General features: G+C 45.8%; 1 protein-coding gene across 1 annotated transcript in view; it reads left to right on the top strand.

Annotated features, from left to right (window-relative positions):
* LOC117524777 (T-box transcription factor TBX15-like) overlaps positions 1–20185 on the top strand; it is a 123109-nt gene that overhangs the window by 84274 nt on the left and 18650 nt on the right. Inside the window, 2 exon segments of the mRNA XM_034186598.1 lie at positions 907–1074; positions 1196–1260. Of these exon segments, the coding sequence (XP_034042489.1) occupies positions 907–1074; positions 1196–1260 (233 nt within the window).

Here is a 20185-nt window from a genome sequence, read left to right on the forward strand (position 1 = left end):
GCTCAGCCATATTGTTTTTAAAAAGCTGGCGGACGTAAGTTATGGGTAAATTTTGTTTAACTTAAGAGCATGTTGAAGCACACATCGTAATACGGTGAGTACGTTGAAAGATTTTCGGGATGTACAATATTTTTGACACAAGACAGCGTATGGCTGATTCTTCCCACATACGTAGGGCATAAGTTGTAGGTAAGTTATGGGATTGTTGACACAAGTTTCTTGTAAGTTACTCATAAGTCAAAATACATCCATTTAAGCTGTCCATTGATTGGCCGAACAACTGAAAGCTGAAGTCCTCATGCGAACAGTTCAGACTGTTACAAATAATATAACTATTCACACACTGAGTAAATAGAGTATAAAGTCTTAATTTTATCTGTTTCAGTTGGATTCATCATTACAGCCTGATGAACACGCATCTGCATAAATCATCCAAATTTTGGAAAACGACATCTGAAAATACTTTAGTTCCTTGCCATGGCTGAAGAAATATAGTGTATTTAAAGAAGTTCCTGTGTTTTGTGTTTCTCAGCCTGAACCAGAGAACGCCAGTGCTTTGTGCCACAGCAAGACAATTAACTTATTTTAAAAGTTCATTCATTCACATTCAGCATTCATCACAGACATCAGTCAATTCTTCAGCATTCTGCACACGGTGAAAATAAATCCCATGATGGAGCAAGACAAAAATTAAATTCAAAAAATGTTAAATTACTCTCACCTCCATGTGGAGGGGAGAGGCCACGCGACAGCATACGCATGCTAGCTGTATAAATGGTATAAAACCTATGATGGTTTGGTGATTTGTGACATTTCTTACGATGTGCCGTCACATTTTATATTTTCTACTCATCATGCTGGATGTTTTAGATGTGCTTCACCAGCTGTTTCCATCTCTACTGTCAGATTATCCTCCACTCCATGCACAAGTACCAGCCTCAAGTTCACGTGATCAGGAAAGACTTCAGCAGTGAACTGTCACCAAACAAGCCAGTTCCCAGCGGAGAGGGAGTCAAGACCTTCAGCTTCCCGGAGACTGTCTTCACCACTGTCACCGCCTACCAGAACCAACAGGTATTACCCTCTGCTTTTGCTTACTCAGTGGTAACATGATATGATGTTGTTTTAATCATCTTATCATTTAAGATGATTCTTATCATTCTTATCATTTTAATCATCTTGTGCTTGTTCACAGATCACCAGACTAAAAATTGACCGCAACCCTTTTGCCAAAGGATTCCGGGACTCGGGAAGAAACAGGTACACAATTGCTGTGTACCTGTAATCTGCCCTATAGTGTTCAGTGCTGCAAAACACAGATGTGCATGCTTGTTTGCCTGTATGGCTTTTAAAATGAAAATAATCCCTTTGAGATGTCATTAATCCCACATGTTGCTCCATATAAAAAAAATAAAATAAAAACGACTCCATCTGCTGCCAAGCGGAGCCCTTTAGATCTAAGGCTTAGATTGGCTGACAAGCTTGCGGGTAGATGGGGTTACTTAAGCATCTCACCTCGCTCTTTTTCTCACTCTGTTTCCTCACCCCCTCCCTTCTTCCTTGTCTAATCAAATGCACAGTGTTTTCAGTCTCATGCCAGAGACAGAAAGCAACAGAGGCTTTTCCATTTTGACACAACCAAACCTTATATTTCAGAATCAGTAAGTTCTCACAAGGAATTTGATCTGGTGTAATTGGTGCATAAACAATAATAAAAAGAAAAGGAAAAATACTTCTGTAAGAAGTAATAGAGTCAAATTGACAAATGGGCAAAACTGTGTTCACTGTCAAATAAATATAGTGGAATGGGACTGTGCAAAAGCATGCAGATGTACAGTACCTCTCAGTACAGGGATGACTCATCTGTACTTTGTGGGAGTGGGGGGAAAGATGCTGTTTTTTTGTCTTGAGGTTTTAGTCCTGATGGACCTCAGCCTTCTGCCAGAGGTGAGGGTGACAAAACGTTTGTGTCCTGGGTGAGAGGGGTCGGCCGCTATCTTCCCTGCTTGCCTCAGGGACCTGGAGGTGTACAGGTCCTGTAGGGATGGCATATTGCAGTCGATTACTTTCTCTGCTGTGTGGATGATACATTGCAGTCTCCTGTCCTTAGCAGTGGCAGCATTATACCAGATGGAGATGGAGGAGAAGATGGACTCAATGATTGCAGTGTAGAAGTTCACCATCATTGTTTTTGGTAGGTTGAATGTCCTTAGCTCTTGCAGAAGGTACATTCTGTGTTGTGCCCTCTTGATGAGGTCCCACTTGAGGTCCTAGGTGATGGTGATCCCCAAGTAACGGAAGGACTCCACACTGGCGACTGGGGAGTTGCACACGGTGATGGGGTTGGCCGGACCTGGGTTTTTTCTGAAGTCAACAACCATCTCCACTGTTTTGAGGGCATTGCATTGAGCTCCAGATTGTTCTGTTTGCTTCATCAGCGTTGTGTCCTGGTGCTGGAGATCGACTCCAGGTGATCAGTCTCCTGTCTGTAGGCAGACTCGTCCCCATCAGAGATGAGTCCAGTGAGGGTTGTATTGTCCGTGAACTTCAGGAGTTTTACAGACTGGTGACTGGAGGTGCAGCTATTGGTGTACAGATAGAAGTGTAGAGGCGAAAGAATGCAGCCATGGGGGGATCCTGTACGGATGGACCATGTGTTGGAGACATGCCCCCCCCAGCTTCACATGCTGCCCCCTGTTGGATAGGAAGTGAGTGATCCACCTGCAGGTAGAGTCAGGCACGCCAAGCTGAGAGAGTTTGTCCTGCAGCAGGGTCGGGATGATCGTTTTGAAAGCAGAGCTGAAGTCCACAAACAGAATCCTCACGTATGTTCCTGGGGAGTCCAGATGCTGGTGGATGAGGTGGAGGACCGGCCGTGTTGACAGTGGTGTTTACTGATCTGTTAGCTCTGTAGGTGAACTGAAGGGGATTCAGGTGAGGGTTAGAGATGGCCTTGAAGTGTGTGAGGACAAGGTGCTAGAAAGTCTTCATCACCACAGAGGTCAGGGCGATGTCTGTAGTCATTAAGTCCTGAAGTTCTTTGTTTTTTGGGGATGGGGATGATGGTGGAGGCCTTGAAGCATGCTGGCACCTGGCATGTCTCCAGGGAGGTGTTGAAGATGTCTGTGAACACCGGGTACAGTTGGTCTGTATAGTTCTTCAACATGAATGGTGGAGACAGAGTCAGGTCTGCATGCTTTCGGTGGGTTTTTCCTCTTGAAGAGCCTGTTGAAATCTCTCTCATGAATGGAGAGGGGTGGTGGGAGAGGTGGAGCTGGTGGTTGTTGTTGGGATGATAGTGAGACTGTCTCATTGTTTTTGGTCATATCTGGTTCATTATAAGAAAAGGTGTTTCACATGATGGTTTGAAACTGTTTTTTTTAACATATAACTTTTTTTTTCTGTATCTATGACATCTACAGTTAGCTATAAATGGAGAGTTTGTTTTTTATGGTAATTGCTGTGAGTTTGTGCTTTGGTCAGGGTGTAATAATGCAACATATGCATGATCCCTTTAGCATATCATACTGAAATGTAAGTGCAATGTATTTCATGCATATTCCTGCAAATGTTCATGTGCCTGCACAATGTATATTTTTTGCATTTAACGTTCAGAAAAGTGTATTTGTATTTTGGTTATGTTAGAATTGCAATATTAAGTAAATGACTATTTGCCACATTTGTTTTCACTCAGGAAATCCACCCCTCTCAGAAATGGCAGAATGATTTGGGCTTTTTTTCCATCAGAATTTTTTTCAGAAACTGTTAGAGACAGGCAGCTGAAAACCATTCGAAAAATTTATCTGGCTTTGGGTGAAAATTTTACGGGCTTCACAGAGAATAAGGGGTGTTAGTACAGCTTTAAGGACGGCCCACAATGGCGCACGGCGCACCGCGCTGCCATCGAGAGGCAGAAACCACCACATCATTTCTAAATGGATTGCTGTGTGGAGCCGGGACCGTTGTGTGCAATTTCTCTGGTTATCACAAGAGCTGGACATCAGCCATTTTCTGGCAGATTTCACTTTTAACAAGAGATTTTGTCATGGAAAGCCGCGCAGAGGCTTCGCGTGTCACGACCAATTCGCTGATGAAGCGAGACAAAGGAACACCTCCGTTTCGGAGTGTTAGAGGACAAGTTGGGACATGCCTGTCTTGGCTTTCAGTGCTTACCAGTCGAGTGAGTATAAGAGAAATTGTGGAGAGCTGGGCTTGTCCCAACTTGTCCTCTAACACTCCGAAATGGAGGTGTTCCTTTGTCTCACTTCATCAGCGAATTGGTCGTGATGCGCAAAGCCTCCGCGCGGCTTTCCATGACAAAATCTCTTGTTAAAAGTGAAATTTGCCAGAAAATGGCTGATGTCCAGCTCTTGTGATAACCAGAGAAATTGCACATGGCAGTCCCGGCTCCACACAGCGATCCGTTTAGAAATGATGTGGTGGTTTCTGCCTCTTGATGGCGGCTCGGAGTGCGGTGTGCCGTGCGCTGTTGTGGGCTGTCCTTAAAGCTGTAGCAACACTCCTTATTCTCTGTGAAGCCTGTAAAATTTTCACCAAAAGCCATAAATTTTTTGAATGGTTTCCAGCTGCCTGTCTCTAACAGTTTCTGAAAAAATTCTGATGGAAAAAAAAGCCCAAATCATTCCGCCATGGAGCAATGCTCACTCAAAGCCTGCCCACAGGCGAATGACGCAACCGACACGCATGGAAAAACTCATGCATGCGCATGAAGGTTCAAGCTTGGCTGACATAAAAACATATGAATCAAATCCATCTAGTTTTTGAAAAAAAATAAAAAGGTACGATACTTTTCTAACAGACCTCGTATTCTTTCAAAGTAATCCTACCCAACCTTGACATCAGCATGGTTCAAACTGCATTACTTTATTCTTAAATATTCCAAATAATAATAATGACCCCGGGGTATTTACAGATAGAGAACAATCTTTCAATCAATGTTTGGCCTTTCTCTTCCTCTTACACACTTTAACACCGCACACTCTTCCACGGAGGAATGATTTAACACCATTTGACACACTTTGTCTGTGACTCTTGTTGTCTTTCTGAATCTATTCAAACTGTGATGGATACAGAAACAGACGGCATTCTGGAACAATGACTGCTGTAATCTTAATATGAGTTGGAAAAATTTCAAACAGTGACAGCACGCATCCCACCGTACCTCCCTCTGTCACATTCCCTTGCCCATCCTTGTCAGTCTCTTTCATTCCTTTTTACTCATCTCTCTCTTGATTTCTTTCTCTTCATCTCTAAATTATCATATATAAGGTTTGAGGAGGGGGAGGAGGAGGAGGAAGAGGAAGTGGGGTGTAGTCGTCCAGCAGACCCCTCAGTAACATGAAAGCAGCTCCCTCATCTGGTCTGCATTATTGGCACACAGATATTTGAGACATCTTTTTTCATTTTTCAAACAATAGACTGTTTGATTTATAAACTGGTATTAGAATTTCATTGGAGAAAAAGTACAGATGAAACAGTAAATGAATGAGGTATTAGTGTGCAGGGAGAAAAAATAATTTCTGCTCATGTATTACACATTGTCTTTTCTTAGTTCACACGGATTCTGTTCATCATTCTGGATTTTATTTTGTTCAGATTCAAGCACGAGCTCAGAGCCTCCTCTTGTGGTGATGTGCACCTTTTGTGTCAGAGTGCTTTTTTCCTAGAATTTGGCAAATGTCTCAGTACATATCCTGTAAGATGCATTGAGTGAACTCTATTCTATTTACTTATACAGTGCCAAGCAGAACACTACTCTTTTCAAGGTGTCCTACACATGTAGGTTATCCACCCTGTGAGCAAGCACACTGGTGACAGTGGTAAGGAAAAAACTCTGTCAAGGTAATTTGATTCTTGGAAGAAACCTCAAGCAGACCATGCTCAGTGGGGAGACCATCTGCTATCTATATTATAATAGCCAAGTGAACTCTGTGTGTGTGTATGCATGTGTGCATGTGTGTGTGTGGCTTCGTTCACGGAGAAACTGGGGAGCGCTGCCATTTGACGTTTGGTATGCTTATGCATTTTGGGGTCAAGGATGAATGCGGCACAAACAGAAAGTTGGAAGGACTCATATTTTGGGGTAAATTGGCGATATTAGCTAACAGTGAACAATGAACATTGTGCTGCAATGCACCATGGGAGTTTGGGGTTTTAAATGTTGTTATTGTGCTTCATTTTAGTTTAACAATGCTGTTAGTGTTATTGATTGATTGTGTTTGTGTAGTTAAATTCGTTTAGTCAGTTTAGTTAAGTGTCTTGTTGCCATTACCATGACTGAGTTAAGTGTCATGTTAAGTGAAGTTAAAGCATGGTTTACACATAGACGGTTTTGTCGGCGGGTAGTACGTAGAGCAAAGTTCGCGGTAGTTCTGGCTGTTTTCACGGTGGAAAGGGTGGAGCATTTCGCAGGCATTTTGACCACCGTACTAGCCGCAGATACGTGGATAAAACGCCGCTAAATCCGCCGAATAAAGCGGCGTTTTGATGCCGTAGCATCCGGCACACGTCAGGCAACGGGGGTTAATACCCAGTTGTATCCTTTACAATCGCAGGTTAAGACGCGCGTGAGAATGGCGGTGTTCTGCTGCCGCCGAAAATGCCCTGTGTACCGCTGGATTTATCCAGGCAAATCCTGAGTTACTCCAGGAACTTTTGCATATAGGCACCGCCCCCAGAGTATAATAGGCTGAAGCAGCAGGAATACATGCCTCTGTCACTGCAGGGGGAGGGAGATCATCCTCAGCCTTTTCTTCTCCTTTTCCCCATCTCAACATGTTGCTCCGTCTCCACCACAGGGCTACCCTCTGCTTCTGAACCAGACCTCTTGGTAAGTCCTTGCCACTGCCAATTTTCTTTTAGGAGGCATACTGGAGCTTCTCTGCAAAAATATCTGGAGCTGGCCGCGAGTGAGAGGCCTGCATGCAGCGCACTAGCGTTTTTATATTGGCCGCCGCCTATCGGCCGTTTGGAACGCCATTAACCGGGAGGTGGCGTTTAGAACGGCGTACTGTCTGCTAGCGCCGCCATTTTGTCTGCCTCTGTTGCCGGTTAAAATGCCCTTGAGGATGCCGATGTGGGCTCTATCGCCGTTTTACACTCCGTTGATTAGGGATACAATGCCGGCCGCCAATTACGGAGGTGTAAACTGCGGCACTACAGGAAGGGGCAGGATGAAACGGCGATTAAAAAGTATCAAACGCCGTTGTTCACGTTGTCTCCGTCATCACGCAAATTCTCCGGGAGCGCTCCCGGAATTATTCGACATGTTGAATAATTTTTTCGACGATTCCCGGTAAAGCCGGAACTAAGCCACGCCCCCTAGTTCCGGCGTTAACAACGGTGTGTGATCCTTAAGACGGCCAAAAACTCTTCCGGGACGCTTCCGGGAGCTCTTACCGTCTATGTGTAAACGGGGCTTAAGCATCTGTTACCATGACTGAAACCTGTATTGTGTTTGATGTCTTCTGCCACCATCCTTGTTTGTGGATGTGTAAAAATAGAAGCACCTGCTTGCGGCAGAATGCAGAAAAGACAAAAAGCTCTGCGTGCATGCATGTATATAATTTTTATCACGGACAAACTGGGGAGAGCTGACATTTGCCTAACAACACTGAACAATGGACTTTGCTAATTACATTCTGGACTCACACACCATTCCAGCAGGGGGTGGGGAATCATCTTTATATTTAAAGCATGTCTGTGTGCGTACGTGCGTGCCTGCATGATTTTATTTTGGAAGTTCAGTGTATGTACATAATATGATTTTAAATGCCTTAAAAAATACATGGATGACACAATAAACTGAAAACACTTATTTCTGTTGAGGTCCATTAAAAAAATCAAATGACCAAATAGAAGTAGTAATAATAATAATAATAATAATGTGTACGTATATGTAACAAGAACCTAAACAACTTAAAAATACATTAAGACAGTAAATTAACATAAAAAAATACATAATTAACAGTAAATAAAATGGTTGAGTTCTTCTAAGAGCTGATGAAGTCTAAGGTTTTAAAAACATTCTGGACTCACACACCATTCCAACTCATTATACAAATTTTCCTGAATTTATTACCACCCTTGAAAAATGTCAGCTATCTATTTTATAAATACTAACCAATCTAGAGCCTGTGGATCCCCACAGGCAACACACTATTGATTATATTAACAAGGAAAAAACTGTGACATAATATTGAAAGAATATCCAGTGATATGAATATTGCAGTGAAACAACTATATGTAGTTCAATGTTCACAAGAACAAGATAGTTTAAATGGCAACAATGAGGTGTAGATGAAACTCTAAGTGAAGCAGACAGCTTTAGTCAGCCAGTGATTATATTGATGTACTGCCAGCCCGTCACCACAGTGCCCCTTCATTCAGCAATATCAGGTTCCAAGTTCACACAAATTGATTGATAACCATGAGTACAGCCCATACCTGTTTAAAATCCGTATTTCTTTTAATAATGACAGCTTTTAGGGTATCAAGATTCAATTCAGAGTGATATTCACTCACTCCTCAGCAAATGACACTTACATACATAAAGCAATATAAGTAACAGGTTGGTCATCATTGGCGGTATCCCACTGCAGCCTATGGTTAGGGTTCTTGAAATGGAACAGTATCTCCACCTTGCAATATCTCCTACCATTAATGCAGGTACAACACAGTTTTGCCAAGAGCTTGAGTCAGCAGATGTTATGCATCAAATCAGTTGGTCAGTCCTTGTTGGTTGTCATCCAACATGGCCACTTCTGGACTTCTGGACAGGCCTGGCTAATGTCACCTCCACCACATAAATTGTAGTCCAAATGACAGACAGAGTGAAAAATAAAAACATACAATAAGGGGAAAGGCGTGAACTCATTCATGTGTGATCGCTTTGCTCATAGCGGCGTGGATACATGGAGCATTTCAGCTGATGGCCGACCACTGTCAGCTGGGACTGACAGTGCATACGACGTGTTAAATTAAAACGCAGAGATCAGACAGATGCAGGACAAAAATAAATACAACAATAACTACATACAGGAACAGAGAGTAAGACTTTTTTTCTGAGGTGTGAGTTGGTCCGCAGTGGTGGGCGTGTCGCTGCGACCAGCAGCTGTTGAGACCTGTGTCCTTGCAAGTCACAGCTGAGGAACACCTATTGTGCCATGTAGGATATCACCTCACAACACTCCACCATGAGGCACGTACATCAGCGTGCTGTCCTCACGTGGAAATAAATTAAATCACATATTGCCTTTGCAGCGCGGGCAGCAGTGAACACCAACAGATCACCAGCCAGGCTGTCGCATGTGAAAAATACATCTGATCATGTAAACACTCAGTTGGTGCTCCGACTGTCACATCCACCACATGAGTTATGGTCCACATGATGAAGTGTCCTTCGGTGCGCCCCTCGCTGGATATGTGGCAATGGTTGATATGGACATAACAGAGCATGGCTTCATTAATGTCAGATCATTACTTTACGTCCATTTTGGTAGAATGGCCTAAGCAGTGGGTCACTCCTTTGAGTCTGATCTGCTTGAGGTTTCTTCCTCAGTATCATCAGAGGGAGTTTTTCCTTACCACTGTTGCCTGTGTGCTTGCTCTGGGGGTTGATAAGGCCAGACCTTTCTTGTGTGAAGTGCTTTGAGGCAGCTTTTATGTGATTTGTTGCTATATAAACTAAATAAATTGAATTGATATTTTGTTTTTGTTTTTAGTTTTTGCATCTTTCACAATTTTCAACAACATACCAGGTGAAATAAATGGAAAATGGACTGCATTTATGTAGCACTTTTCCTTGTGAATCAGAAGCACAAAACACTTTACACTGATCCATTCACACACACATCAGTGACAGGGTGCTACCATGCAAAGCGCAAAACTGCTCAACAGGAGCAACTTGGGGATTAAGGACCTTGCCCAAAGGCCACTAGTGATTTTCCAGTGTGGCTGGGGTTTGAACTGAGGACCCTCTGTTCTCAAGCCTAATGCTTAACCACAAGACCATCAGTTCCTCCCCCACTGGATCAAAAGTGTCAATGTTTTGTCAGTTGTATCAAAATTGGTAAATATTCTGCTGTCTGTTCACTGCACAAACTGACAAAATCCAAACATTCCTAAAACATCCAAAAATGATTTATCAAAGGGATCTCAGACATTATCATCATGGATGTATTAAATCCATCCATCCATTTTCCATACCTGCTTACTCTAATTTAGGGTCATGGGGGGAGGGGTGGTGAAGCCTGTCCCAGCAGCCATAGAACGTGAGGCAGGGTGCACCCTGGGCAGGACGCCAGTCTGTCGCATGGCCACATATAGACAGTCAAACACATTTACACCCACACGCACACCTACAGACAATTTTAAAGTTTCTAATTCACCTAACCTGCATGTCTGTCAATGTGAGAGGAAGACAAAGCACCCGAAGGGACCCCATGCAAACGGGGGGAACATGCAAACTCCATAGAGAAAGGCCACAGGTGGGAATCGATTCCATGACCTTCTTGCTGTAACCCAGTGGGGCTAACCACTAAGCCACTGTGCTGCCTGCTGTTAAAATCACCAACAAAATTTTAGATTGTATCAATATGACTACTACATTCATCTAAAAACGTGGGCTTATATAATATGACCATATAGCAAGACGCAAGTCTGTTTGATTATAACTGAGGGGAAGAGAATAAGATATTCAAAATGACCCCCATGAGACAGTAAGCTAAAGACAGAATTGTTTATTAAAGCAACACCTCCATTTTGCTTTGTATTATGGACAACGTGAGTGTTTTATGTACCAGAGTGGACAGTCTTCATTCAAAGGCAGGTGCACTTTTGGCCTTAACCAAGTTTCACATAAGCCAATCATATCTAAACAATGTTCCAACATTAGATCATTTACCAGCAATGATTTATAACTTTGTCCAGTCTTTTTTCTTAGGAGAACCCCCATTTGTATCTAAGAAAGGATGATCCCCCCTCGGCCTGCACAAATACTACCCCCCCCCCCCCCCCCACACACACACACCACAATAAAATAAATATTCTTTCCAATTTTTGTTTGATTGTTTTTTGTTTTTGTTTTTTTTGCCAAAAATGTACTTTCACATATATATAACTAATTATAGTCCCACTCTTTTTGGTTCAAAACAATGATCTTTTAATGTCCATTTATTCTCCTGTAAATTAGTTATTATGAATTTATGTAACATGGTATTCTAATTTGACAACCTCAGAGCAGAAAAAAACCTCACCCCCTGGTGATGTTTGGGGATCTTGGAATTCCTGGTTGAGAATGAGGACTTTAGAGAACAGACTAATATTAATGAAACCTAAATTAGAGGAGCTTTTGTTTTTGATGGATGATACATTTAAGACAAGAGTTGATTTTGTTTTAATGTGAGCCTGGTGTTTTATTTTTCTTGTTTTAGATTTACACATGGTTGAGGACCAATATACATATGTTGACACAGACACTGTTGAGATATTTGGAAATGCAATTGCCATGTTTGCTGAGCGAACACATTCTGTGTCAATGAACAATAAACATTCACAGTTTATTATGCAAGTTTTACCTTTTATAAGTTATGCTTTAAGTTTTTTAACATTTTATAAAAATGGTTCCAGTTGCTTTGACCTTTGACTGTCTATTGTAGCATGAAGGGAGAGTGTGAATGCCTCCTGTTTTCTGTAGAATAGTATGAACTAATTCCACATTAACAGGAAATGGTAAACCAATAAAAAAAATCTAACCACGCACTACTAATTCTCAAATTAAGCACAAAGTTGTTTTCCCTTCTCTCAGTTCCTTAATTGTGTCTGAATATAGAACTGTCTCAAGCTCTAAGTTATGACAGCGTCGTCAGCTGCATCTGGCCTTTATGGTCCAGCAGATGGATATAGCTCATTTGTTGGGTTTTCACCTCGCGGCATCCTGAGCGGTATGAATGAGTGCAGTGATGGCGAGGGTCGGGCTGATTATTGCGGCGCACTAACAAGCTGCCAGAGCCGGGCACTCGTGGCCTTAAAATAACACGAGGAGTGGCAACAGGCGGTGGTTTCCTCATGACAGCGCTGAGCGGTGTGCAGAGAAGTAAATCAAGCAGGAAGAAGAGCTGTGTACAGATTCAACATGAAAAGTCAACCAGATTTATGTGCACAGTAAAAAGCTGCTGCTTTTAAATGACTCTGTGTTGGGAAAGGGTCGTAACACGGACCCGCAACAGGGGGCGCAAATGAACGGACAATGGATAAGACAAAGAGTAACAATTTAATGTTGTGAAACGCACAACTGAATACAGACACAGATAATGCCAATTGTACACAAGGTGACGTGCGGGCAGGCTCGAAGATAGGAGACTTCTGACGATCGGAGAGCCGGGACCCACACAGCTTCTACCACCAACGGCCTGAAGAACACCGGAGCTGCCAAGTCCTGAGTCCCCAGGTGGTCACCGTCTTCTGTTGCAGACCCTGGTACTGCTGGCAGAAGATGACAAAAACAGTTATGATGAGTGTGTATCCACACACCCAGTAATCCTTTTTCTACAGATCTTCAAGGAGGGAAAACCTCCACCTCCAAACAACTACGTGCAGGTCCTGATACTACTTATCCATGAGGAGAGAAGTACGTCGTCTCCTGTTGGATCTGCAATCCCAGCCTCCAGTTGAGGAAAGGTCCAGGAACGCCTGCAAGGCAATCAAAAACTCACTGTGCGATCGGCACCAAAACTGCAGAGAGGTTTACCTTCAACGGTAGGTGATTTCTCGGCGAGGAGGTGGAGTAATGATCCGGCTTTTGTAGAGCTGCGGGTGATTGGTGACAGCTGGTGTAAATGAGTGACAGCTGTCACTCTCTGTCTCGGCGCCCTCTCATGCTTGAAGCCCACACTCCAAGCAGGGCACCGACTGGTGGTGGTGGGCCAGCAGTACCTCCTCTTCAGCGGCCCACACAACAGGAACCCCCCCTCAATGGACGTCTCCTGGCGCCCGACCAGGCTTGTCCGGGTGTCGGCGGTAGAAATCGGCCAGGAGGGCCGGGTCCAGGATGAAGCTCCTCTTCACCCAGGAGCATTCTTCGGGTCCGTACCCCTCCCAGTCCACCAGATATTGAAAACCCCGGCCCTTCCGACGGACGTCCAGGAGCCGACGAACAGTCCATGCCGGCTCCCCGTCGATGATACGGGCAGGAGGCGGTACGGGTCCAGGAGTGCAGAGTGGTGAGGCGTGGCATGGCTTTAACCTTGAGACATGAAACACTGGGTGAATCCGCAGTGAAGCTGGGAGTTTCAGCTTCACTGCGGCCGGACTGAGGATCTTGAGTATCGGGAATGGTCCGATGAATCGGTCTTTGAGTTTTTGCGATTCGACTTGCAGTGGGATGTCCTTGGTTGATAACCACACCTTCTGCCCAGGCTGGTATGCAGGGGCCGGGGAATGCCGGCGATCTGCATGGGCCTTAGCCCTCGTCCGGGCCTGCAACAGGGCAGAACGGGCGGTCCGCCACACCCGGCGGCACCTCCGCAGGTGGGCCTGGACCGAGGGGACCCCGACCTCTCCCTCCACAAGTGGAAACAATGGGGGCTGATACCCCAAACACGCCTCGAAAGGGGAGAGGCCGGTAGCAGATGAGACCTGGCTGTTGTGGGCGTACTCGATCCAGGCCAGATGGTCACTCCAAGCCGCCGGATGCGCGGAGGTTACGCAGCGGAGAGCCTGTTCCAACTCCTGGTTCGCCTGCTCTGCCTGGCCGTTCGTCTGTGGGTGATACCCGGACGAGAGGCTCACGGTGGCCCCCAGTTCCTTACAAAAACTCCTCCAGACCTGCGAGGAGAACTGGGGACCATGATCCGAAACGATGTCCGATGGTATCCCATGCAGACGCACGACGTGGTGGACCAGGAGGTCTGCTGTCTCCTGGGCTGTCGGGAGCTTCGGGAGGGCCACGAAGTGGGCCGCCTTGGAGAACCTGTCCACTATCGTGAGGATGACTGTGTTACCCTGGGACGGCGGGAGGCCCGTGACGAAGTCCAGGCCGATGTGAGACCAGGGGCGATGAGGCACAGGCAGGGGCTGAAGGAGGCCCCTGATCTTGTGATGATCCGCCTTGCCCCTAGCACAGGTGGTGCAGGCCTGGACATAGTCCCGGACGTCGGCTTCCAGTGACGCCCACCAGAAGCGCTGCTGGACTACTGCCACGGTCCTTCGCACTCCGGGATGACAGGAGAGCTTGGATCCGTGGCAGAAGTCCAAGACGGCAGCCCTGGCCTCTGGTGGGACGTAAAGTCTGTTCTTGGGACCGTTCCCCGGGTCCAGGTTCCTGGTCAGGGCCTCCCGGACGGTCTTCTCCACGTCCCAGGTGAGGGTGGCCACGACAGTGGACTCGGGAACGATGGTCTCGATGGGGTCTGACAACTCGGCCTTGGCTTCCTCTTCGTGCACCCGGGACAGTGCATCGGATCGTTGGTTCCTAGTCCCGGGACGGTAGGTAATCTGGAAGTCAAAGCGTCCGAAGAACAGGGACCAGCGGGCTTGCCTAGGGTTCAGCCGCTTGGCGGTCCGGATGTACTCCAGGTTCCGATGGTCCGTGAAAACCGTGAAAGGCACCGTAGCTCCCTCCAACAGGTGTCTCCACTCTTCAAGAGCCTCCTTCACCGCGAGGAGTTCCCGATTGCCCACGTCATAGTTACGTTCAGCGGGGGTCAACCTGCGGGAAAAGTAGGCACATGGATGGAGAACCTTGTTGGACTCCCCGCTCTGGGACAGAACGGCTCCTATCCCTGAGTCAGAGGCGTCCACCTCCGCTATGAACTGGCGGGTAGGATCAGGCTGCACCAGAACTGGTGCAGACGAAAACCGGCATTTCAACTCCCTAAACGTGGCTTCGCACCGATCCGACCAGGTGAAGGGGACTTTAGTGGAGGTCAGGGCAGTCAGGGGGCTAACAACCTGACTGTAACCTTTAATGAACCTCCGGTAGAAATTTGCAAAGCCGAGGAACTGTTGCAGCTTCCTACGGCTTGTTGGTTGGGGCCAATCTCTCACCGCCGCAACCTTGGCCGGATCTGGGGCGACGGAGTTGGAGGAGATGATGAACCCCAGGAAGGACAAAGAAGTGCGGTGGAACTCACACTTCTCGCCCTTCACAAACAACCGGTTTTCTAGTAACCGCTGCAGGACCTGACGTACATGCTGGACATGAGTCTCAGGGTCCGGAGAAAAGATGAGTATATCATCCAGATATACGAAGACAAACCGGTGCAGGAAGTCCCGCAAGATGTCGTTAACCAATGCTTGGAACGTCGCGGGGGCATTAGTGAGGCCGAACGGCATGACCAGGTACTCAAAATGACCTAACGGGGTGTTAAATGCCGTCTTCCATTCGTCTCCCTTCCGGATCCGAACCAGGTGGTACGCATTCCTAAGATCTAGTTTGGTGAACATTTTGGCTCCATGCAGGGGCGTGAACAAAGAATCTAACAGGGGCAACGGGTATCGATTGCGAACCGTAATCTCGTTCAGCCCTCTGTAATCAATGCATGGACGGAGTCCGCCGTCTTTTTTACCCACAAAAAAGAAACCCGCACCCATCGGGGAGGTGGAGTTCCGAATCAACCCGGCGGCTAAGGAGTCCCGGATGTAGGTCTCCATCGATTCGCGTTCCGGACGTGAGAGGTTGTACAATCTACTGGACGGGTACTCAGCGCCCGGAATCAAATCGATGGCACAATCGTACGATCGGTGTGTGGGAAGAGTGAGTGCCAGATCTTTGCTGAAGACGTCAGCAAGATCGTGGTACACCTCAGGCACCGCCGTCAGATTGGGGGGGACTTTGACCTCCTCTTTAGCTGTAATTACGGGTGGAACCGAGGATCCAAGACACTCCCGGTGGCAGGTTTCGCTCCACTGCGTCACCACCCCAGACGGCCAATCAATCCGGGGATTGTGCTTCACCATCCATGGAAATCCCAGAATCACTCGGGAGGTAGAAGGTGTCACAAAAAACACGATCTCCTCCCTGTGATTCCCAGACACAACCAAGGTCACTGGCTGTGTCTGATGTGTAATTAACGAGAGTAGAGTGCCATCTAGTGCTCGCACCTTCAATGGTGAAGGCAGAGCCACCAGAGGAAGCCCTACTTCCGTGGCCCATCTGCTATCCAGCAGATTCCCTTCTGACCCCGTGTCTACCAGTGCTGGGGCGTGAAGGGTTAAATCCCCACTCAGGATTGTTACTGGGAGTCGTGCAGATTTATGGGTTTTCCCCATGTACATATTATGGCCCACCCTTAACCCAGTTCCTAAGGATGGGCGTTGGAGTTTGATCGTTTGGGGCAGTCTTTTAACATGTGCTCACAAGAGCCACAGAAAAAACACTCCCCGCGGGCCAGCCTCCTTTGTCTGATATTAAATTTTAATTTGGCCCTGCTCGTGTCCATAGCTTCGTCAGCAGGGGGAGCTGTTGCCACACGGAGCCCTCTGGCAGTGGAACGTGGGGAAGACGACACCCTTTCGGACCCGGAGGAGAGAGGGACGGCTTGTGCCCGACCACGCCCCCCGGCCTGCTCCCGACGGTGTTCATTCAACCGGTTGTCTAAGCGTATAACCAAACTGACAAGCCCATCGAAGTCTTGCGGTTCGTCCTTAGCCAGTAAATGCTCCTTCAGAACTGGAAACAGTCCGTTTATGAAGGCGGCGCGGAGCGCAACATTATTCCAGCCGGACCTCGCAACCGCAATGCGGAAGTCGACTGCATAATCAGCTGCGCTTCGGCGCCCCTGTCTCATTGACAGCAGCACGCTCGAGGCGGTCTCGCCTCTGTTGGGATGATCAAACACCTGTTTGAATTCCCGTACAAACCCAGCGTATGACGTCAGGAGCCACGAATTCTGTTCCCAAAGCGCCGTAGCCCAAGCGCGTGCCTCACCTCGAAGCAAATTAATCACATAAGCCACCTGGCTGGCATCTGATGCGTACATAACTGGACGCTGTGCAAAAACGAGCGAACACTGCATTAAGAAGTCTGCGCACGTTTCGACACAGCCTCCGTACGGTTCTGGAGGGCTTATGTAAGCTTCAGGGGACGGTGGGGGGGTTTGTTGAACGGCCAGTGGAACATCTATCTGTGGCCCAGAGCCAGCAGGAGGAGTCACTGCAGCAGCGCTTGAGTTGCGCGCTTCCACTCTGGTGGTGAGAGCCTCCACCCTTCGATTGAGGACTGCATTCTGCTCGGCTACCAGATTTAACTGAGCGGTGAAAGCGGTAAGGATTTGCTGCAGATCACTTACCACGCCTCCTGCTGACGCCTGCGCTCCTTGTTCTCCCATTGGCTGTTCAAGCTGTGGTTGACGCCCCTCGGGATCCATGACGAATGGCCGAGAAATCCTGTTGGGAAAGGGTCGTAACACGGACCCGCAACAGGGGGCGCAAATGAACGGACAATGGATAAGACAAAGAGTAACAATTTAATGTTGTGAAACGCACAACTGAATACAGACACAGATAATGCCAATTGTACACAAGGTGACGTGCGGGCAGGCTCGAAGATAGGAGACCTCTGACGATCGGAAAGCCGGGACCCACACAACTTCCACCACCAACGGCCTGAAGAACACCGGAGCCGCCAAGTCCTGAGTCCCCAGGTGGTCACCGTCTTCTGTTGCAGACCCTGGTACTGCTGGCAGAAGATGACAAAAACAGTTATGATGAGTGTGTATCCACACACCCAATAATCCTTTTTCTACAGATCTTCAAGGAGGGAAAACCTCCACCTCCAAACAACTACGTGCAGGTCCTGATACTACTTATCCGTGAGGAGAGAAGTACGTCGTCTCCTGTTGGATCTGCAATCCCAGCCTCCAGTTGAAGAAAGGTCCAGGAATGCCTGCAAGGCAATCAAAAACTCACTGTGCGATCGGCACCAAAACTGCAGAGAGGTTTACCTTCAACGGTAGGTGATTTCTCGGCGAGGAGGTGGAGTAATGATCCGGCTTTTGTAGAGCTGCGGGTGATTGGTGACAGCTGGTGTAAATGAGTGACAGCTGTGACTCTCTGTCTCGGCGCCCTCTCATGCTTGAAGCCCGCACTCCAAGCAGGGCGCCGACTGGTGGTGGTGGGCCAGCAGTACCTCCTCTTCAGCGGCCCACACAACACTCTGTTTCTTCCGAGTGAGACTCTGTATTTTCCCTCCTTCCCTCTCTTTCTTTTACACACATTGACAAAAACCCTTTGTTTTGCATCATTTTCTTCCTCAGGAACACACAGATCTATATACTTTCCCACTCAGCGCTGTACTCTAACTTTATGTGGCTTTCATAAATCATGTTTTTTTGTTTTGTTTTGTTTTGTGTCTGCGCATCCTTAAATCATAAAAGGAATTCCAGTCAAATTCTAAGTTTTAAACTGCATTAATATGTCTTAATGGTGAAATATCATTCATTAACCATTTTATATCATTCATTAATTGTTCCGTATATGGCATATTGTATTGAGGTTTGGGGAAACATAGAACTAATACTAATCCAGTTTTTTTTTTTTTTTTTTTTTGCAAAAGAAAGCTATAAGAATTGGCAGTAAGAAACCATATCATGAGCCAATGAATCCATTATTTGCTTGTTTACAAATTTATAAATCCTGGGACTTGGTTGATTATATCACTATACAAATTATGGCCAAAGTTAAAAATAAACTTTTGCTTCAACATGTCCAGGATCTGTTTAAATGCGGGACTTCAGTTACAATTTGAGAGAAACATTATTATTTGAGAAATTAAAGATTGGAACTACCGTGAAAAGTCATTGTGTTCCATTAAAGGTGTTAATATTTGGAATAACTGTCCTGATAATATTAAATTACTCGGTACCTTAGTCAGCTTTAAAAGGCTTTACAAAAATAATAAAATTACTCTCTATAGTTTGAAGAATTAGTTTTACCGATTTTGTTATTGTGCTTGGGATTGTGCACTAATGCTTGTTTGGTTGTTTTGAAATTTTAGTGCGTTGATTAAGTTATACTGTTCATGCAATTTTCTTTTGTATTGTTGTTAGGAGTATATATATTTATATATGTATACATTCTTTATGTTTTTATGGTATAAGGGGAGGGTATTTATAAGCTTCACTTCTGCCTTCACGCTTTCGGCCACATAGGTTCACTGTTAAGTTGTTCTTTTTATGAGTTTTTGTTATTGTTAATCTGTGTGCTGAATAAATAAATTCATTCATTCATTCATTCATTCATACATATGGGGGAAAAGGTGACAGTGAACTTTATGTTGAATAATAACTTATCTGTGTCAGTGATTGGACAAACTGTGCATAGAGCAACTTTTGTCTCTTGCATCACCAGCTGTACATCGTAATGGTGGAGTGCCACACACAATGACTGGGAAAACAACACATCAAATTTACGTTTGCCAGAAAGGACATGAGAGACTGAAGCCTAGATTGAATCTGGTTTCATGTATAAAAGCTTAGCAGCTCAGTGGGATAGGAGTTGAGCTACCAATATATCAATACATGTGTAATATCCCTCAGCAAATAGAACTGTCTGGCTTCACATCCAAGAGGCCAGTCTTTGACCGTATCCCAGGTCTATGAGTAGTCACTGAAAGCGAGAGCAAATTGGCCAGTGTTCTTTGCACCCCATGTTGATGAAAGGGTTTGATTCAGTTGATGGTTGCACTTTGGCACATTCCTGAGAATCCATGGGATCACCAAGAATTTTCTTCACTTCATAGCCAGCCTAAACACAGGTATTGTGAGTGTCTTTGGCATTCTCACAGTGAAAATATGTTTGTCAGGGATGTGTTCTGGCTCCAACTCTAGTCAATGCTTGCATGGACTGGGTGTTGGGTTGGGCTTAGGAAACCGGTGGCTTATACAACCCCTGGCAAAAATTATGGAATCACCGGCCTCGGAGGATGTTCATTCAGTTGTTTAATTTTGTAGAAAAAAAGCAGATCACAGACATGACACAAAACTAAAGTCATTTCAAATGGCAACTTTCTGGCTTTAAGAAACACTATAAGAAATAAGGAAAAAAAAATTGTGGCAGTCAGTAACAGTTACTTTTTTAGACCACTCAATTCTGAGGAAAAAAATTATGGAATCATGAAAAACAAAAATGCTCCAACACATCACTAGTATTTTGTTGCACCACCTCT

The sequence above is a fragment of the Thalassophryne amazonica genome, chromosome 14 (assembly GCF_902500255.1).
Source record: "Thalassophryne amazonica chromosome 14, fThaAma1.1, whole genome shotgun sequence".
NCBI classification, from domain to species: Eukaryota; Metazoa; Chordata; class Actinopteri; order Batrachoidiformes; family Batrachoididae; genus Thalassophryne; species Thalassophryne amazonica.